The sequence below is a fragment of the Eurosta solidaginis genome, chromosome 1 (genome assembly GCF_040869045.1).
Source record: "Eurosta solidaginis isolate ZX-2024a chromosome 1, ASM4086904v1, whole genome shotgun sequence".
Classification (NCBI taxonomy): Eukaryota; Metazoa; Arthropoda; class Insecta; order Diptera; family Tephritidae; genus Eurosta; species Eurosta solidaginis.
This window is the reverse complement of record NC_090319.1, coordinates 58,381,569-58,401,737: the sequence shown is the minus strand read 5'-3', so window position 1 is coordinate 58,401,737 and position 20,169 is coordinate 58,381,569. Positions and strand designations below refer to the sequence as shown.

The 20,169-nt window shown below is 40.3% G+C and overlaps 1 protein-coding gene across 5 annotated transcripts in view; it reads left to right on the top strand.

Annotated features, from left to right (window-relative positions):
• The window catches only part of LOC137253976 (F-BAR domain only protein 2), a 103,029-nt gene that overhangs the window by 37,894 nt on the left and 44,966 nt on the right, over positions 1-20,169 (top strand). For 3 of the 5 annotated variants that reach the window (XM_067791617.1, XM_067791589.1, XM_067791599.1), the window contains exons 2-6: positions 11,680-11,901; positions 13,089-13,655; positions 18,257-18,355; positions 18,429-18,525; positions 18,726-19,298. In XM_067791617.1, the coding sequence (XP_067647718.1) occupies positions 11,872-11,901; positions 13,089-13,655; positions 18,257-18,355; positions 18,429-18,525; positions 18,726-19,298 (1,366 nt within the window). In that variant the 5' untranslated portion in view covers positions 11,680-11,871. Of the gene's footprint in view, positions 1-11,679; positions 11,902-13,088; positions 13,656-18,256; positions 18,356-18,428; positions 18,526-18,725; positions 19,511-19,939; positions 19,995-20,169 lie in introns of all 5 variants that reach the window. The other 2 variants (XM_067791627.1, XM_067791607.1) reach the window with 2 other exon arrangements.

The window sequence follows — 20,169 nt, the reverse complement described above, 5'->3', positions numbered from 1 at the left end:
CTCGCTCATCTCCGATGAGCCCCTGCGTGCCAGCCCGTCTGCCTTCTCGTTACCCTCTATCCCCCTATGACCCCGGACACAGATAACGCAGAGTTCTAGATTGGTGGTTAACTGGGATATGAGTCGCTTACAAGCCCACACTAATTTTGAGTTAATGTGTTTGCGAGGAAAGCGCTTTTATCAAGGGACTAATAAAGAGAGAGTACAGGGGATGGTCACGTAATAGTGAGGATTCTCTTGAGGTGCTTTTCGATACACATTTCCTATCGGGAGATGATTTCGAAGAGCCAGCAGACAGCACTCACACTTCGATCACGGAGCGGGTAGTACCGGGTTTTGTGACCGATACTAAGTTTATGTCGATGGTATATTCCCGGCCATGCTACAAGTTTCAAGTAGAGCGGTCGTGGAATGGCTTAAAATAATATTCGATGGGTGCATAAGACTGAATCATCCCAACAAACATTTAGGTTAGAAAACGATTAGAACACAAATCGAATTCTAATGTATTTTTCTAAGGTAGAAGGTTAGAGGACGATTTGCGAAACTGTCGCGAATTATAGCATTCTTGACAAAAAGGGGACTTCGTTCTCGATATCGAGAAAAGGGTTAGAATTCTAATCGAATTCTAACGTCAAATTCTAATGAGTTTCTAATGAGAATTTTGAAGTGATGCGCAATTAGGTTCAATTATTTAAAATCAGCGAAATTTTTATTGTTTCATTATATCAAATACGTTTATTTGGTTATAATCTTATGTATTGAGAAGGAACATATTTCAAAGGCTTTTTCTATTATAATAAAAAATCAAACCGTACTTAAAGATTGAGCTCAGCGTTAGTTTGAGGTTCATGCCATTCAAATAGCACTTCAATAATCTGCTCGCTTTCCTTTTTTAACTTTTTATACTCAGTTGAGCAGAGCTCACAGAGTATATTAAGTTTGATTGGATAACGGTTGGCTGTACAGGTGTAAAGGAATCGAGATAGATATAGACTTCCATATATCAAAATCATCAGGATCGAAAAAAAATTTGATTGAGCCATGTCCGTCCGTCCGTTAACACGATAACTTGACTAAATTTTGAGGTATCTTGATGAAATTTGGTATGTAGGTTCCTGAGCACTCATCTCAGATCGCTATTTAAAATTAACGATATCGGACTACATTTGTTGACTGTCGTCAAGAGTAGACGTGTTTTCAGTGTGTGTGGGGTGCGCGCAATTGAAATCGCTTTTTACACTATTATTATAAACAAGTTTTATTAAAATTTACGCTAAGTTTTCACTTCAAATAATGAATTGTAAAATCTGCAATCAAAAAGTGGACCGCGCAGACGGTGGTAAAGTCACCTGTGCCGACTGCAAATATATTTTTCATTGTGTGTGCGTCAATTTAAATAAATCCGATGTCGATTTTATGAGAAGCAACAACACCAAATTTAGATGTGATGGATGTGGTGTCGCTCGTCGTAAATCGTTGCACATCCAGCCTCTGCCGCCACCAGCGACTGCATCTGGGCTTGCAAATGCCTCCAAAGCTGCGCCGACGATGGAAAAAAAATTTGGCATCTACAAGTTTGGATCAAGCCAAAAAACAACAACTGTCCGCAAAAGCAACTTCAGGTAATACAAATGGGCAAGGCAATGCTAAAGAAAACATTGCTTCTAATACCAACACAAATAATCAAAAACAGCAGATAGACAAATACACGGGTCAACAACCTAACGATAACTCTGAGAGCAGTAACAAAGCAATCACTCTTCAGTTGTTATATGAAGAGATAATTGCGCTAAGAGAAGTCAACACCAATGTGCTTAATGCACTCGGCGTGCTGAAAGAGGAGAATGAAGCACTTAAGAAAAAGGTGACAGTATTGGAGAGCAAACTCATTTGGAGAGAGCAGGGAGATTATGGGAATGCAATTGAAATTACTGGCATCCCACAACAGTACAGCAGCAGTGCGGAAGATTGTGTACAAAAAATTATTGTGGACACATTAGGAGTCACAATCGCGCCTACAGATATCGACAAATGCGTGGTAAAAAGCATTAAACGTAATAATGACTCTCCGTGTGCCCGTGACGTAGTTTGCGTGCATTTCTCATCTAATGCAATCAAGAAGAGAGTGATGACCGCAAAAAAAGCAAAAGCGCGCTCGCTGTCAGCAAAGCTATTTGATGACTCCAACAATAATAAAATATATATAAACGATGCTCTCTCACGATCTACTCGAGCTTTGTTTACTGCGGCATATAAATTAAAACAAGAGAAACGATACAAATATTTATGGTTAGGGAAATCTAGCTTCTTAATGAAAAAAGCCGACAATGAGAAGGTTATCAGTATAAGAACATTTCATGATTTGCATTTAATAGTTAACTAGCTAATTTTAGCTCTTCTCTTAATTTTTATATTTACTTTTAAAGATGTTCTCAGATGTTCTGCCTAATGATAACCCAATCGTCGCTAGCAATAATGTTTTGAATAACTCGCCCTCAACTGATTCTAACAAATTATTAGTTATCCATCAAAATATACGTAGTCTTAGACAAAATTTCGATGTATTCGTTGGTAATATAGAAGCGTTAGGTATAAAGCCAGATATTATATTTTTGTCTGAAATATGGATTTTTTCGTATGAAGTAGGAGATTATAAAATCCCCAATTATAACTTTTATACAAATACCAATGACAGCTACAGTGCAGGAGGTGTTGCAGCTTTTGTACGCGATACTTTTGACTGCTCGTCAGTTAGTAATAGCTTACAAAGTGCAGATACGTTACAGCTTTCCATCAATATCAAAGGCGAACTATTTGTTTTCTTGGGGGTATACAGACTTCAGTCTGTACCTATCTCGTTATTCCTTGAAGAATATTCCTCTTTAGTGGTAAATGCGAAATCGGTTAATTTTTTTATTCTTGGTGACATCAATTTGGATATTTTGCATCGTTCCAGTATTACAGACGAATATTTGGCTTTAATGGGGGTAAATGGTTTGGAATCCTACATAAATGAACCAACACGAACAAGTTCAGGCACTTGCATTGACCACGCGTTTTGTCGTTTCAACTCGCTTCCTAATAGAAATTGTACAAGTCTTAATATGGACTTGCATGTAACCGATCACACGATGACTGGTATACAGCTAACTGGTATTACGTCAGGCAAACCAAGTATGAACCGCGCTCGTAAATCGATTTGTAAGGTAAACTTTACGATGCTGAATAACAAGCTTCTTCTCGAAAATTGGTCAGACGTGTACGCGGAAAGTAACCTATCGGCAGCTTATGGTATATTTTTAAACACTTTAAAAGTGCATGTCAATAACTGCACTCTTAATGTGAGTCAGCGTAAACAAGTTCTGCGACTTAAACCTTAGATTACCCGAGATCTATTAAGGAAAATAAAGTTCAAAAATAAGTTAGGCAAAAAATGTGCTAAGCATCCCAATTGTAGGAAGCTTCGCTCTCGTTACAATAAAATTAGCAATCAGTCCAATAAAGCATACGCACTACGCGCGATACATTTTTTAAAAACAAGTTTAACTCAGCTTTGGGCAATACCAGAAAAGAATGGGGCGTCATCCACAGTTTCCTAAACCGCGACAGTGTAGGGAGCCACAAGCCAGTTACCCTACGTGCTGAAAGCCAGCTGACTACAGATCCAGAAGAAGTTGCTAACAAATTTAATACATACTTTACCTCGATTGGTAAATCAAGTTCAACCCTTTGTGATTGTCAGTTTGCAGCCCATCTACCCTTATGCCAAGTTGCAACTAATAGTTTCTTTTTTAACCCCATATCCAGCTTCGAAATCGTCAAAATTATAAAAACATTGACCAACTCTAGCTCTTGCGGCGATGACGGAATTTCAAATAGTTTATTAAAAAAAATATCACTCAATATAGTAGATATACTGAAACATTTATTCAATAAAAGTATAACTCAGGGTGTTTTTCCTGATGATCTTAAATGTGCCATTGTAATCCCGATCTTCAAAAAAGGGGATAAGAGGGACGCACGTAACTACAGGCCCATATCTCTACTCCCATCGATTTCCAAAGTATTTGAAAAGGCGGTTAAAAATAGAGTTGTGAACTTTCTAGATAAATCGATCTTTTTCAGCCCCATGCAATTCGGATTTCGATCCAGACTCTCAACAGAGGTCGCTCTACTAGATTTCTGCTCAAAGGTGTACAAAGCTCTAGATAGTAAAAGTAACTGTGCTGGTTTATTTGTCGACATAACAAAAGCTTTTGATATGGTAGACAGGAATATACTTCTGGAAAAAATCCATCGTGCAGGTTTTCGTGGCTTTTTAGGTACAAATGGTTTACATCTTATCTTTCTAATAGAATACAAAAAGTTAAAGTGGGTAGTTACTACAGTAGCCTGCAGTAAGTTAATCTGGGCGTACCCAAAGGCGCTGTCCTTGGACCGGTACTGTTCCTCATTTATATTAATTCAATTTTTTCAATTCCATTGAAGGGCAAAACGACTGCCTTTGCAGATGATCTTGCCATTGCGTATAGTACAACGAGTTACTTCGAACTAATATGTGATATTAGCCACGATGTACATATGCTGAGGACTTGGTTTGCTTTACACAAGCTACTAGTTAGTAATAAAACGAAGTTGATGTATTTTAGCCTTGCCCCCAAAGAATTTGAGGCTTGTGATCTTTTTTTTCAGCAGAATGCGCACGTTTTAACATGCATCATATGGCGTGCACTTTGAATGCCACGAAAAGTTCATTGGCAACCAACGTTAAATGCAGTGATACCTGCTTCAGGATTGATGTTGTTGAAAATTTCAAATACCTAGGTATTATAATCGATAATCATTTAAATTGGTCTGCACACATTCAGAAACTAAAACATTACTTTCTGTACACTACCCGTCACTTCTATCGTCTCAAAAAGTGTTGCACTATGTCTACTCTAAAAGCTGTTTACTATGGTCTAGTCCAATCGAAACTTCAATATGGGATTACCTCCGGGGGTGGCGCCTCGGCTAGTAAGTTGTCACCCATTGTAACACTCCAAAAGGGAATTATAAGACGCATATGTGGCGCAAACTACAGGTCTCACGCTATGATATCCTTTAGGAGACTAGATATACTACCATGTCGTCATCTATATTTATTTAAAGTCCTAAAAACGTTCATTATTAGATCGGGGTACTTAGAAAGTTATCCTTCTGAAGTCTACAAACTTAGGAGCAATCTGCTTCCATCGGTACAAATCCCGCATGCTAGGACATCTCACTTCAAAGTTTTTATACATACACGTCGTGCAAAATGTTCAACTCTCTCCCTACTTCTGTACAAGTTATAAGAAATCTTAACCTATTTCAAAATAAAATAAAAATGTATCTGATTAGTTTTAGCCACTACGATCTAGAAGCCTTGCTGAGGACGTTGTTGTAAGCCATATCTAACTTTTGTAACTATATCAACTGTTCCTCTATCGGAACCTTAACTAATTAACGAAGGTAATTTAAAAGAAGGTAATTTAAAACTCTTGCAAGCTGTAATTTGGCAGTCGTTGAAGATATCATGATGAAATTTGGCAGGAACGTTACTCCTATTACTATATGTATGCTTAATAAAAATTAGCAAAATCGGAGAACGACCACGCCCACTTAAAAAAAAAAATTTTTTTTAAGTAAAATTTTAACAAAAAATTTAATATCTTTACAGTATATAAGTAAATTATGTCAACATTCAACTCCAGTAATGATATGGTGCAACAAAATACAAAAATAAAATAAAATTTCAAAATGGGCGTGGTTCCGCCCTTTTTCATTTAATTTGTCTAGGATACTTTTAATGCCATAAAATTGGCATTTGGTAGGGGCATAGATTTTATGACGTTAACTGTTTTCTGTGAAAATGGGCGAAATCGGTTGAAGCCACGCCCAGTTTTTATACACAGTCGTCCGTCTGTCCTTCCGCATGGCCGTTAACACGATAACTTGAACAAAAATCGACATATCTTTACTGAACTTAGTTCACGTACTTATCTGAACTCACTTTATCTTGGTATAAAAAATGAACGAAATCCGACTTTGACCACGCCAACTTTTTCGATATCGAAAATACCAAATACGAAAAAAGGGATGAAACATGGTAATTGGATTGGTTTTATGACGCGAAATATAACTTTAGAAAAAAATTTGTAAAATAGTTGTGACACCTACCATATTACTTACTTACTTACTTACTTAATTGGCGCTTAACCGTCTAAACGGTTATGGCCGTCCAACAAGGCGCGCCAGTCGCTCCTTCGCTCCGCCAACCGGCGCCAATTGGTCACACCAAGGGAGTTTAAATCGTTTTCCACCAGGTCCTTCCAACGGAGTGGGGGCCGCCCTCTACCTCTGCTTCCATAGGCGGGTTCCGATAGAAACACTTTATTGGCCGGAGCATCATCTTTCATTCGCATAACATGGCCTAGCCAGCGCAGCCGCTGCGTTTTAATTCGCTGGACTATGTTGATGTCTGCGTATAGCTCGTACAGCTCATCATTAAATCTTCTTCGGTACTCGCCATCGCCAACGCGTAGAGGTCCATAAATCTTTCGAAGAACTTTTCTCTCGAATACTCCCAAAGCCGCTTCATCTGCTGTTGTCATGGTCCATGCTTCTGCCCCATATAGCAGGACGGGTACGATAAGTGACTTGTAGAGTATGATTTTCGTTCGCCGAGAGAGGACTTTACTTTTCAATTGCCTACCTAGTCCAAAGTAGCATTTATTGGCAAGATTGATTCTTCGCTGGATTTCAGTGCTGATGTTGTTGCTAATGTTGATGCTGGTTCCCAAATAAACGAAGTCTTTTACTATTTCGAAATTATGGCTGCCAACAGTAGCGTGGTTGCCAAGGCGCATATGCGCTGACTCTTTGCTCGATGACAGCAGGTACTTCGTTTTGTCCTCATTCACCATCAAACCCATCTTTACCGCTTCTTTTTCCAGCTTGGAGTAAGCAGAACTAACAGCGCGGGTGTTTAGGCCGATGATATCAATGTCATCAGCATATGCCAGTAATTGCACGCTTTTATAGTATATTGTTCCAGTGCGGTTAAGTTCTGCAGCTAGTATTAATTTTCTCCAGCATCAAATTAAAGAAATCGCACGATAGAGGGTCACCCTGTCTGAAACCTCGTTTAGTTTCGAACGGCTCGGAGAGGTCCTTCCCAATTCTGACTGAGCTGATGGTGTTGCTTAACGTCATTTTGCACAGCCGTATAAGTTTTGCGGGGAAACCAAATTCAAACATAGCGGCATATAGGCAGCTCCTTTTCGTGCTGTCGAAGGCGGCTTTAAAGTCGACGAAGAGATGATGTGTGTCGATTCTCTTTTCACGGGTTTTTTCCAAGATTTGGCGCATTGTGAAAATCTGGTCGATGGTAGATTTACCAGGTCTGAAGCCGCACTGATAAGGTCCAATCAGCCGGTTCACGGTGGGCTTCAATCTTTCGCACAATACACTTGAAAGGACCTTATATGCGATATTAAGAAGGCTGATTCCACGATAGTTGGTGCATTTTGCAGTATCCCCCTTCTTGTGGACTGGGCAAAGAACACTTAGATTCCAACCGTCGGGCATGCTTTCGTCGGCCCATATTTTGCTAAGAAGCTGCTGCATGCGCCTTACCAACTCCTCGCCGCCGAACTTGAATAGCTCCGCAGGCAATCCATCAGCGCCCACGGCCTTGTTGTTTTTCAATCTGGTTATTGCTATTCTAACTTCGTCATAATCGGGCGGGGGGACATATATTCCATCATCATCGATTGCGGGATCGGGTTCTTCATCTCTGCGCGGTGAATTGCTGCCTCCATTTAGGAGAGCAGAGAAGTGTTCCCTCCATAATCTAAGCACTCTCTGGACATCAGTTACAAGGTCGCCGTTTTCATTCCTACAGGAGTTTGCCCCGGTCTTAAAACCTTCCGTCTGTCGCCGTATTTTTTGGTAGAATTTTCGGGCGTTATTCCTGGTGGCTAGCAGCTCAAACTCCTCGCACTCACGCCTTTCTGCTTCTGCTTTTTTCTTCCTGAAAAGGCGTCTCGCTTCCCTTTTCAACTCACGATAGCGTTCACACACTCCTCTTGTCGCGCTCGCTTTTAACGTAGCCCTGTAGGCAGCGTCTTTTCTTTCGGTTGCAACGCGGTATTCTTCATCATACCAGTTGTTTTTTCGTGGCCGCCGGTAACCAATTTTTTCCTCGGCGGCAGTATGAAGTGCTTTGGAGATATGCTCCCACTGCTCCTGTATTCCTTCAGGATGAGTTGTGCCCTCAGAGAGCAGGTGTGAGAGTCGAGTTGCGAAATCATTGGCAGTCTGTTGTGATTGAAGCTTTTCGATGTCTAGCTTTCCTTGTGTTTTTTGTTCCTTGTTTTTAGCCGCGTTGAGGCGGGTGCGTATTTTGGCTGCAACGAGATAATGGTCCGAATCGATGTTAGGTCCTCGGATCGTTCGCACATCTAAAACACTGGAGGCATGCCGTCCGTCTATCACAACGTGATCGATCTGATTGCGAGTATTTCGATCAGGAGACAGCCATGTAGCTTGATGTATCTTTTTATGCATGAACCTCGTGCTTGATATGACTATGTTTCGAGCACCGGCAAAGTCAATCAGCCTCAGTCCGTTAGGAGAAGTTTCATTGTGTAGGCTGAACTTTCCGACTGTAGGGCCAAAAACACCTTCTTTGCCCACCCTGGCGTTAAAGTCGCCAAGCACGACTTTTATATCATGACGGGGGCAGCGCTCGTATGTGCGTTCTAATTGTTCATAAAAAGTGTCTTTCACCTCATCGTCTTTCTCCTCTGTCGGCGCATGGGCGCAGATGAATGATATATTAAAAAATTTTGCTTTTATTCGAATAGCGGCGAGACGCTCGTCCACAGGCGTGAACGCCAGCACTTGGCGACAAAGTCTCTCTCCCACCACGAATCCGACGCCGAAACTGCGCTTATTCGCATGGCCACTCCAATATATGTCACAATTTTTGATCTTCTTTCTTCCTTGCTTCGTCCAACGCATTTCTTGGATGGCGGTGATGTCAGATTTTGCTTTGACGAGGACATCAACCAGCCGAGAAGAAATTGAAAAGGTTCTGCAGCGCGAAATAAAAAACCGTTGAAATCATGGCAGGTATTACATATATAAATAAATTAGCGGTATCCAACAGATGATGTTCTGGGTCACCCTGGTCCACATTTTGGTCGATATTTGGAAAACGCCTTCACATATACAACTACCACCACTCCCTTTTAAACCTCTCATTAATACCTTTCATATGATACCAATATCGAACAAACACATTCTAGAGTCAGCCCTGGTCCACCTTTATGGCGATATTTCGAAACGGCGTCCACCTATAGAACTAAAGATCACTCCCTTTTAAAATACTCATTAACACCTTTCGTTTGATACCCATATCGTACAAACAAATTCTAGGGTCACCCCTGGTCCACCTTTATGGCGATATCTCGAAACGGCGTCCACCTATGGAACTAAGGATCACTCCCTTTTAAAATACTCATTAACACCTTTCGTTTGATACCCATATCGTACAAACAAATTCTAGGGTCACCCCTGGTCCACCTTTATGGCGATATCTCGAAACGGCGTCCACCTATGGAACTAAGGATCACTCCCTTTCAAAATACTCATTAACACCTTTCATTTGATACCCATATCCCTAAATGGCGTCCACCTATAGAACTATGGCCCACTCCCTCATAAAATACTCTTTAATGTCTTTCATTTGATACACATTTCATACAAACACATTCCAGGGTTTCCTCGGTTCATTTTCCTACATGGTTATTTTCCCTTATGTTGTCACCATAGCTCTCAACTGAGTATGTAATGTTCGATTACACCCGAACTTAACCTTCCTTACTTGTTTTGATTCATTTTCACTTACTAGTATTTATTATTATAAATAAAAAAAACTTATTTCGCAACTTGTAATATTTCCACTATTTTTATTTTGTTTGTATAACACTAAGAATGAGTGATCATGTCGTGCAAATAATCGATAACTGTGACAATAATCATAACATCGCACTTCTAGTGTTATTCGAATCGCTTCACAGTCGAATTCTAGCCTAGTCCTCTAACCTAGTTCTCGATGCGAAATGCATTAGAGAACTACATTAGAATTTTAATGTAAAATTACAATATTTCTCTAACGTTAGAAACTGTGTTTGCTGGGATGTACCGCACTCTTGGAGAACTGCTCGTGTAGCTTTCCTACCAAAGGCGGTGAAGATCGGTCACTCGTGTACCCCAAATACTATAAACCCATTAGCTTAACATCTGCTTAAAACCTTTGATAGGCTGATACATGTGTACATAAAGTCCAACGTGGATGAAAAGCTGCTCTCCACACCACAACATGCGTACACCAAAGGCAAGTCGATAGACACGGCACTGCATAGGGTGGTAATAAGCATAGAGAAAGGCCTGGCATATAAGGAATATGCTATAGGTGTCTTTTTAGACGTTGGCGTGGCTTTCAACAAAGTTTCTAAATGGGCGATCATGGATGGTCTTAACTATATTAGAGTACATTCAGCCTTAACCAGATGGATCGGCTGCATGTTAATTTGCAGGATGATTACCACCGGGGGGGGGGGGGGGGGGGAGGGGGTTTGCTATCACCTAGCAGAGAAAGCAATGAACGCTGGTCATCAACCAACTGCTCAAGCGATTCCGCGAGGAATCCGTAAAACTTACGGTTTACGTAGATGACGTTGCAATTGTTATAAGTGGAAAGTGCCTTCCAATGATTAGCTCTTTTATGGATCGGGCGCTTCGGGATATTCATAGCTGGGCATCTAATGTTGGGTTGACAGCCAACGCGGAGAAGACGGATATGGTCTTGTTTACTAAGAGGTACAAGATGACAAATTTGACCAGGCCCAAGTTAGGAGGGGTGACCCTACAGGAGAAACCTTGCACAAAATACCTAGGAATCATCCTAGACAGTAAGCTGTCGTAGAAGCTTAACGTGGAGTAGAGGGTGAAGAAGGCCTCGACGGCACTTTATGCATGTAAAAGAATGCTGTGGTGTACGTGGTGCTTATCGCCATATCTTTCTCATTATTATGTCTCAACGTCCTTATGACTATGTTTGGATAGAAAGTAAATGAGCTCCCTTCTCAAATTAAACACACCTGCAGTAAAAATACTTCCGGGCGTCAGGACCAGTGATCACAGTACTATTTCATCTATGCTTCGACGAACACGTATACTATCAACAAGGGGCTGTCAAGATGAGGAAGAGGAGTCGATTGCTCTGCCCAGGTCTAAGACTGCAAGAAAGACGACTCAGATTTCAGGTGCTGACGACAGCCTGGCGGAGTTAGAATGTGAATCTCTCGCTTATGTATGCTTAAGTTAGTATGGATAAACCAGAAAGTATCTGGTGTAACGAATGTGCGCCAACCGGCAATTAACCAAGGGCATTCAAAATGGATTAACCTGTCTGAGAGTGGAAGTGAGGAAAGGTTCCATGTACGCCTTCTCAACCTAACCTGTTAGGGTCTTGTACATGACTAGTTCCCATAAAGCTTCTCTCCTTTCCTTTCTTTAGATTGCTGGGTAACACATTTAATATGTATGTTTAAATAATTTTTTTTTTTTAATTCTTTTTTCCAGAACGCAATCGTCCAATAATATACTTGTTTGTCGCCAAAGAGATTGGCTTATCTTGAGAAGATGAATGAACGAATTTTGTGTAAAAGGTCAATTAACTAAAAGCAGCCACAAGCATGATTAACACTCTTTAAAGAATATTATATAATTTAAGTTTTGAAATATTAACGAAAGTCGATTAAAAAAAACCGCAAAATGACGGTCGATTTCAACGATTATTTTTGGGTAAATATCAACTCTTTTTTAATTCCTTTTTTGTACTCAGCGTGCTTAGCACACAGAGTATATTAACTTTGATTGGATAACGGTTCGTTGTACAGGTATAAAGGAATCGAGATAGATATAGACTTGGATATATCAAAATCATCAGTGTTGGAAAAAAATTTGATTGAGCCATGTCCGTCCGTCCGTCTGTCCGTTAACACGATAACTTGAGTAAATATTGAGATATCTTCACCAAATTTGGTACACGAGCTTATCTGGACCCAGATAGATTGGTATTGAAAATGAGCGAAATCGGATGATAACCACGCCCACTTTTTATATATATAACATTTTGGAAAACAAAAAATAAATAATACACCTAGAATTGAAATTTGATGTGTGGACTGATATTGAGGCTCTTGATAAAAATTTGAAAAAAAATTTTAAATGGGCGTGGCACCGCCCACTTGTGATAAAATCAATTTTACAAATATTATTAATCATAAATCAAAAATCGTTAAACCTATCGTAACAAAATTCGGCAGAGAGGTTGCCTTTAGTATAAGGAATGCTTTGAAGAAAAATTAACGAAATCGGTTAAGGACCACGCCCACTTTTATATAAAAGATATTTTAAAAGGGTCGTGGACGAAAAAAATAAGCTATATCTTTGCAAAAAAGAGCTTTTTATCAATGGTATTTCATTTCCGAAGTGGATTTATAACAATAAATAGGAAAAAATTGAAATTTTAAAAAATGGGCGAGGCAACGCCCCTTTTATGACTAAGCTATTTTCTATGTTTCGGGAGCCATAACCCGAAGAAAAATTAACATATCGTAATGAAATTGTGTACACATATTTTCCAATATAGCAGAAAATATTTCTAGTAAAAATGGACGGGATCGGTTAAAGACTACGGCAACTTAGATATAAAACAAGTTTAAAAGGGTCTTAAAACTATAACTTAGCAAAAAATAGTTTTGAATCAATGATATTTCACTTATCAAGTTTTATTGTAAGAGGAAATGGGGAGACATTTTTCTTTTAAACGGGCGGCGCCACGTGTTATGTAGAAAAGTAATTTATCTGAATTGAAATGTGCAATTTAAGCTCACGCCGAGTATATAATGTTCGGTTACACCCGAACTTAGACACCTTCACTTGTTTTAAATTTCCGTTATCTTTCGTCGTCTTTTTCTTTAATATAGGGTGAGAAGAATAACGGCTTCGATGTGCTCTATCACAATATGAAATTTGGTTGGGTAGCGAGCAAAGAACTTTCCGAGTTCTTTCGCGAAAAATCAAATATCGAAGAACAAAATTCCAAATTGATGGCTAAATTGGCGCACAAAGCAAGCACTGGTACATTGAATAGCACTTTTGCTCCAGTTTGGACCATACTACGCACTTCAGCTGAAAAACTTTCAACATTACATTTGCAAATGGTACAAAAACTAACAGAACTTGTGAAGGACGTAGCAAAATATGCCGATGAATTACATAAAAAACATAAAAGTGTTAAAGAAGAAGAATCACAAACATTAGAATGTGTACAAGCGATGCAAACATCAACAGCTGCCGTACAAAAGTTACGCGACATTTATGCCGGCAAGGTTTTGGAGTTGGAAAAGTTACGCAAGGATAATGCATCACAGAAGGATATTGAAAAGGTGGAAACGAAATTGCGTAAATTACATGAAGAATATAAGACGCTGTTGGACAAGCATAATCCGATCAAAAGCGATTTTGAGCGACGTATGACACAAACGTGTAAGGTAAGTGTGTATGGTTAAGTATAATAATTTAGAATAGAGTTTAAGAGCATTTGCCACTGAAATTTTTTGTGTATGGTTTATTTGGAAAGAGAGGTCGTGTCGTTTATGCAGCTCTTTTAATATCAACATTTTCAAAAAAACAAAAGGGAGATTTTCGAACGGTCTTAGTCCAGCCATGGTTATCATTTATACAAAAAATCCTCCGCAGTTTTGCACAAGGGACACTACTTTCGATATGATACTTTACCATATCGATGTTGGTGTTGTTGTTGTAGCGATAAAGACACTCCCCGAAGGCCTTGGGGATAAAGAAACAGGACTCGCCACGGGTTGGTGATGTTGACAATAGGGTTGGAGAAGCTATATATTTCGCTGGCAAGCCCTTTAAAGAGTTGCGCTACACAACCCCTAGAATCAATTTGGTATTTTATTTGCCTCTTACGACAGGCATACCTGCCGCGGGTATATTCTAAGCCCCTAAGCAATAAGACCGAAGTGGTTTTGGTGAGCTCAAAGCGGACTGTGGATGAGTTAGTCCTAACCATAGGAGATTACCAAATAAATATCTAGGAGTAATCATTGACTCAAAACTAGCTTTTAAGGAGCACTTCAGGGCGGTGGGGGAGAAAGTTTCTAGAGTTAGTGGAGCCCTAACGCGAATAATGCCCAATATCGGCGGCCTAGGCGGAGCTACCCGTCAGCTATTATCCAACGTAACCAGCTCTATAATATTATATGCAGCACCAGTATGGCACGGATCCAAAAAAGTCCACCAAAAAGATATACTAGCAGCCTACCGCATTACTGCTATACGAATAGCATGTGCTTATCGGACGGTGTCCGACGATACGATCCATGTTTTATCCAGGAAAATCCCTGTAGATCTACTCTCAGGTGAAATGGCCGATCTGTATGGCATTGGAATCAGCCGACCATCTGAAGATGCTAAGAAAAGCGCAAGGTCACGAACAATAGGCAAGAACGGTGGGAAGAATCGAGAAAAGGGCGCTGTACCTTCAGGCTAGTTCGGAATATAGCGGAATGGTACGAGCTATCGATACTTTTGACATTCGATAGTTATACTTTTCTTAAGATACTTTTTGCAATCGCTTATTCCGACCGCAGTTTCGTATCGAATTTTCGGTAGAAGCTGGCGGCAGCTTGGGTGCAGGCCGTTTGGCCAGTATAGCGCCATCTAATATCGGGGAAACGGAATGTATGTTCCCGTGACTGAGCTTCGAAAGAGATTTTGGGCCAGAATATAGCTGGAGGGTTGGCGCAAGGGTGCCGAAATTGGAGAAAATACTATACACTTGCATACAGATGGTACCAAATTAACAGAAGGGGTCGGGTCTGCTGTTTACTGTGTCGATGCAGAAATATGTAGATGCTACAGACTGCCATATCACTGCAGTATTTTCTGGCGGAAATTGTAGACGTGAAGAAGCAGTAGAAATTCTGAATGGAGCGTGCTTAAGCTGTCAGTATATACATATGTATATTGATAGCCAGGCCGCGATTAGGGCACACACAGACTTATTAAAAAAGTGTCCTGGAGTGCAAAGTAGCACTGGAGAGACATCGCTCAGGCCTAAACATACATCTATACTGCGTTCCCGGTCACCAAGTGATAGAGGGGGTAACGAAAAGGACGAAGAGTTGGCCCCCAGCGGGTTAGGGGGTCAGAATATACCCGCGGTAAGTATGCCTGTCGTAAGAGGCGACTAAAATACCAGATTCAAGGGGCTGTGTAGCGCAACCCTTTCAGGTTGCCAGCGCAATATATAGCTTCTCCAAACCCAATTGTCAACCTCACCTATCCGCGGCGAATCCTGTTTCACTAACAGACGAGGCTCTGGCGACCCCAAGGGATGGCCGGAAGGTTTAATTTGGCCATATAAATCGTTCCCGAAATGGTCGGGCTAGCACCTTAATGGTGCTGTGTTACCGGAGCGTACCGGATCTGTATACGGCAAAGGACCATCAACATCGATAACACTCCCCAAAGCCTTCGGGGAGTGTCTTTATCGTTAATACAACAACAACAGTTGGCAAAGGAGGGTGCAGCGCTCGATGAATCGACGGTAGACGTCCCAATTCGTTTGGGAGAAATCAAAAGGAGACAAGAGTTGCAGGAAAGGTGCGTCCAGAAGCGCTGTGCTGCAAAATTTCAAAGATGATGTACAAATCATACGATATTAGACTCACATAGCTCTTCATGTATCTAAAGAGAAAAGACTTAAGGCTCACGATGGGAATACTAACTGGCCACTGCCTTCACATGCTTATAAGTTACTTCCCGTCAGTAGCAGCAAATGTAGAAAGTTCAAGCTGCAGGAAGAAACGGTTGAGCACGTTCAGCCTGACCAGTCATTTACGTTATCGTTAGCTACGATTTTTTTGTGAATTACAACCCATATATGGGATATTGTTCATTAACGCAGTTACAAGTTCCCTGAGTGTTTTTGGAATAACGTGTGTACTGTCGATAAGCTACGTACGAGATAAAAAGGGGCGCCCAACGTAAGGTAACCTATTTAACACGACTTTGATAATGAAGTGCGGCTTCCAACTATTAATTTAGTTATTGTACGCCCAATTACAAGAATACACAGTCATATGTTTTTAGATATCAGCTCTATGTCTATTTAGAAGGTTCTTCGTCCTCTTTTCGTTGTAGTCTGACCGGTTTATTAGCATTATCTTTTCCATGGACTTGTTTTGTGAACCGTAACCACAACAATGGATATTTAGAGATTGTTGATTAACGAAGTTATAAGTTGCCCAAGTCCTTTCCGGAAGGCTTAACTTATGTACTGTCAATAATTTGCGCACGAAATAAAAAGGGCGCCCAACGTGGGGTACACTGTAAATGGTTATAACCCTCTATTAAAGCGCTTAGAGTTAATCCGATTTAAAGAGAATGTTCCGGAGAGGGGAGGGAAGACGGAACTGAACACCTCAAAAATGGCTGGGCCTATATTTATGTATTATTCATACGATTACAGTTTATGATCAAGGTCAAGATACTTAAAAGTTATAGCGATAAAAAATAATAAACATGAATTTTATCCTAGGGGGCGTGGGACCCCTCTTCGAAAAAATGTAGCAAATAGATCCGTCCAGACTAATTATCAACTTTGGGCAAAATTTCTTTCACACTTGTGCAGTTGCTTTGGCGTGATTGAGTCACAACGGCAAATATCTGGGCCCGTATCGTGTTATACGATCACGGAACGAAAACCAATTTCACTCGAAGGACTAATAAATAAATAACTAGTGAACATCACATACATAGACAGACAACAGAGCTCACCATTAACTGCTTGCTCTAGCCCCGCCTCTAAGAGGGTTAAGGGAACATCTCCATAAGCACTATGATGAGATGCGGCATCTGCCAACATAGCCGTTTGATGCAGATAAGTATGAGGAGACCCTAGGAAAAATTCACACAGAATTGGTAAACGCCTTTGTCAGGACGCGTTCGTTGAACCCCGTTATCAATATACACTATCCTACCCTTGCAGAAGAAGAATACTACCAAGGGAGACACAAGTCAGCATGGCCCAACTTCGTTCTGGATACTCTAACAGGTTAAACTCTTACTTGTCCAGAATCAACCCCGACATACGTAATGTATGTTCTGCTTACGATGTGCCTCCACATGACAAAAACCATCTTTTCAATTGTAATATGGAACCTACGCTTCTTACACCAACTTCGCTTTGGCGCGCCCCTATTGCAACTGCTAGTTTCCTTGTACTCCCATTAGAGGATTTCGATGACAATTTGTGAGTCCCCCAGCGGGTCAGGGGGTTAGAATACACCCGCGGTAGGTATGCATGTCGTAAGAGGCGACTAAAATACCAGATTCAAGGGGTTGTGTAGCGCAACCTTTTCAGGTTGCCAGCGGAATATATAGTTTCTCCAAACCCAATTGTCAACCTCACTTATCCGTGGCGAATCCTGTTGGAACTTGTGGTGGGGAGGGAGGGATGGCCTGAAGGTTTAATCTGGTGATATAAATCGTTCCCGAGATGGTCGGGCTAGTACCTTAATAGTGCTGTGTTACCGGACCGTACCGGATCTGTATCCGGATAAGGACCATCACATCGATAACACTCCCCAAAGCCTTCGGGGAGTAACCGTATCGCTACAACAACAACAATTTGTAAGTGGTCGCGCCCATTAAATAGGGGAAGCACTGTTATCACAACAACAACAAAAACAACTCGAAAGATAAATATGAATTTGCTAAACTATTTATGAAAATGATAATACAATATGGATCTTATGAATACACGTGGTCACTAGTTCACGTATGCCATTATTATGAATCACCAATTGCGAGCTATTATGATTTGAAAAATTGATTTCGATCACGGGTCATATAACACGATACGGGTCCTGGATATCCAGACACCCAGACACAAGAAACGCATTAACTAAAATGCAGTCGAATCGAAAGGAGACGATTTTAAACATTGGTTGATTTTTAATGGAATGACCTATTGGGTACTTCCGGGTTATATAAATACATTCCGACTCCAAAAATATTATATGTTTTAAATTTCTTTCATTTTACAATTTGTAATTTGCAGCGTTTCCAAGAAATCGAAGAAGTCCATTTGCGACAGATGAAGGAGTTCTTGTCTACATTCTTAGAAATGCTGCAGAACAATCATGATATGGTTGGACAGGTTGGTTTGTTGCCGATAAGCGAGCCATTAAAAATTTTGTTTTCAAATTTCTATGAAATTTTTTTATTCACAGGTGCATTCAGATTTTAAGCGTCAGTTTAATGACATGACGGTTGACAAACTTTTAGAGCAATTCGTGCTTAACAAGTACACTGGCTTAGAAAAACCAGGTTTGTATTACTTTTATATACCACTGCATTCTGGAAATCGAAATCACAACTGAAAGAGTTGAATGTTATAAAATTGTGATTTTCCCGTCAGTTAAAAGCGACAACACTTTCCAGACAGTGCAGACGGATAAAGAACAATAAAATTGTTTCTATAATTAAAATTCTCTTTTTTTTCATGAACAACCAACAACCCGTTATAGAAGTGCCCGAACTTGATATCATTCCACTTTCTACACAACAGCAGTCAATTTCAGCAACACGTTTAAATCAACCGACTACAACTGCGTCCAATTCCAATTCAGCTACAAGCATACAGGGTGCTATTTCACGTATAACCAGCGGTAGTGTGTCGATGGATCAAAGAGGTAGCGGAGGCGTTGAAGCAGTATCGTTAGGTAGTGGGGGCGCTGTAGGGGGCAGTGGTAGTGGTAGCAATAGCCTTTTAAATGCTGATGACAATATACTCGGCCTACAGACTACACCACGTCCAACATCACCGATATTAGTTAATACTACAACGACAAATGCAACAGCTCCTACTAACAGTACCAGCAATACCATTGCGCCAATAGTAACAGTGTCGTCGTCCAGTACATCGAACACAACGTCCACAGTACGCAGTAATTTTTTGAATTGGTTTTCATCGAGCATTCCATCGAGCAGTAGCAAACAGCAATCAAATGCCTCAACAACGAACGCAAGTTCTGCAGCGGCAACGACAATACCAACAGCAAACGCATCCGCTGCTAATAGTGGTGGTGGTGGGAATTTCGGTACGGATAGCAAAGGTTCTACCCACACCGGCACAGCCATCATCAAAAATTCTTCCCCTAATTCAGAGCTTCAGTCACTGCAGGACAATAATAATCAAGGTTCATTTATGTCGTCTGCTTTAACACAATTATCAGAACAAAATGCCACTACTACTACTCCTACTAGTACTACTACTATTACTACTAATACTAATTCCTCCACTTCCACTGATATTAGCCGTGTTTTTTAACACGCGTATATCCGTTTACGCTTCAACTTTATATGGACTGCTAAGAGACAAACTATAAATACACCTCTGAAATTGCTGCGCATAAATTTTGTCCTACTAAATTTCAATACGCATTATACTCAGATGTAACTGAAATATGTGTCTTTGTTTCACCCTGTACACTAATTCTATGTATTATATGTGTGTCCACAATTCATCGCAACTGATTCAGCTATATGTTATACCCTATGGCCATCAGAGCGTTGCGTCTCCGCTTTTCGGTACACCCTGTTGCTGTAGCTAGTTGTTTTACCACAGCCGCTAGATGGGTCTCCTAAGCATTATCTAAGCGAAGATAGGCGTTTTTTAACACGCGCAAACGAAACGTATACGCGCGTGTTAAAAAACACGGCTATTATTTCTATTCTTACAACCTGTGCAAATAATACTTCTACCACAAGATCATCTACATCCTCTCCTTTGACAAGTATGTTTTATATTTATTTAAATTATTCTTTATACATACAAGAACTGATTTTTTTGTAACTGGCATAGAAGCACTTTTTTATGAAAATTTGCAAGCGCAGAAATTTATGCCACTTTCAAAAAAATCTACTCATATATCATTGTATCTAAACATATCGTTGACTGAGTGCAGATCA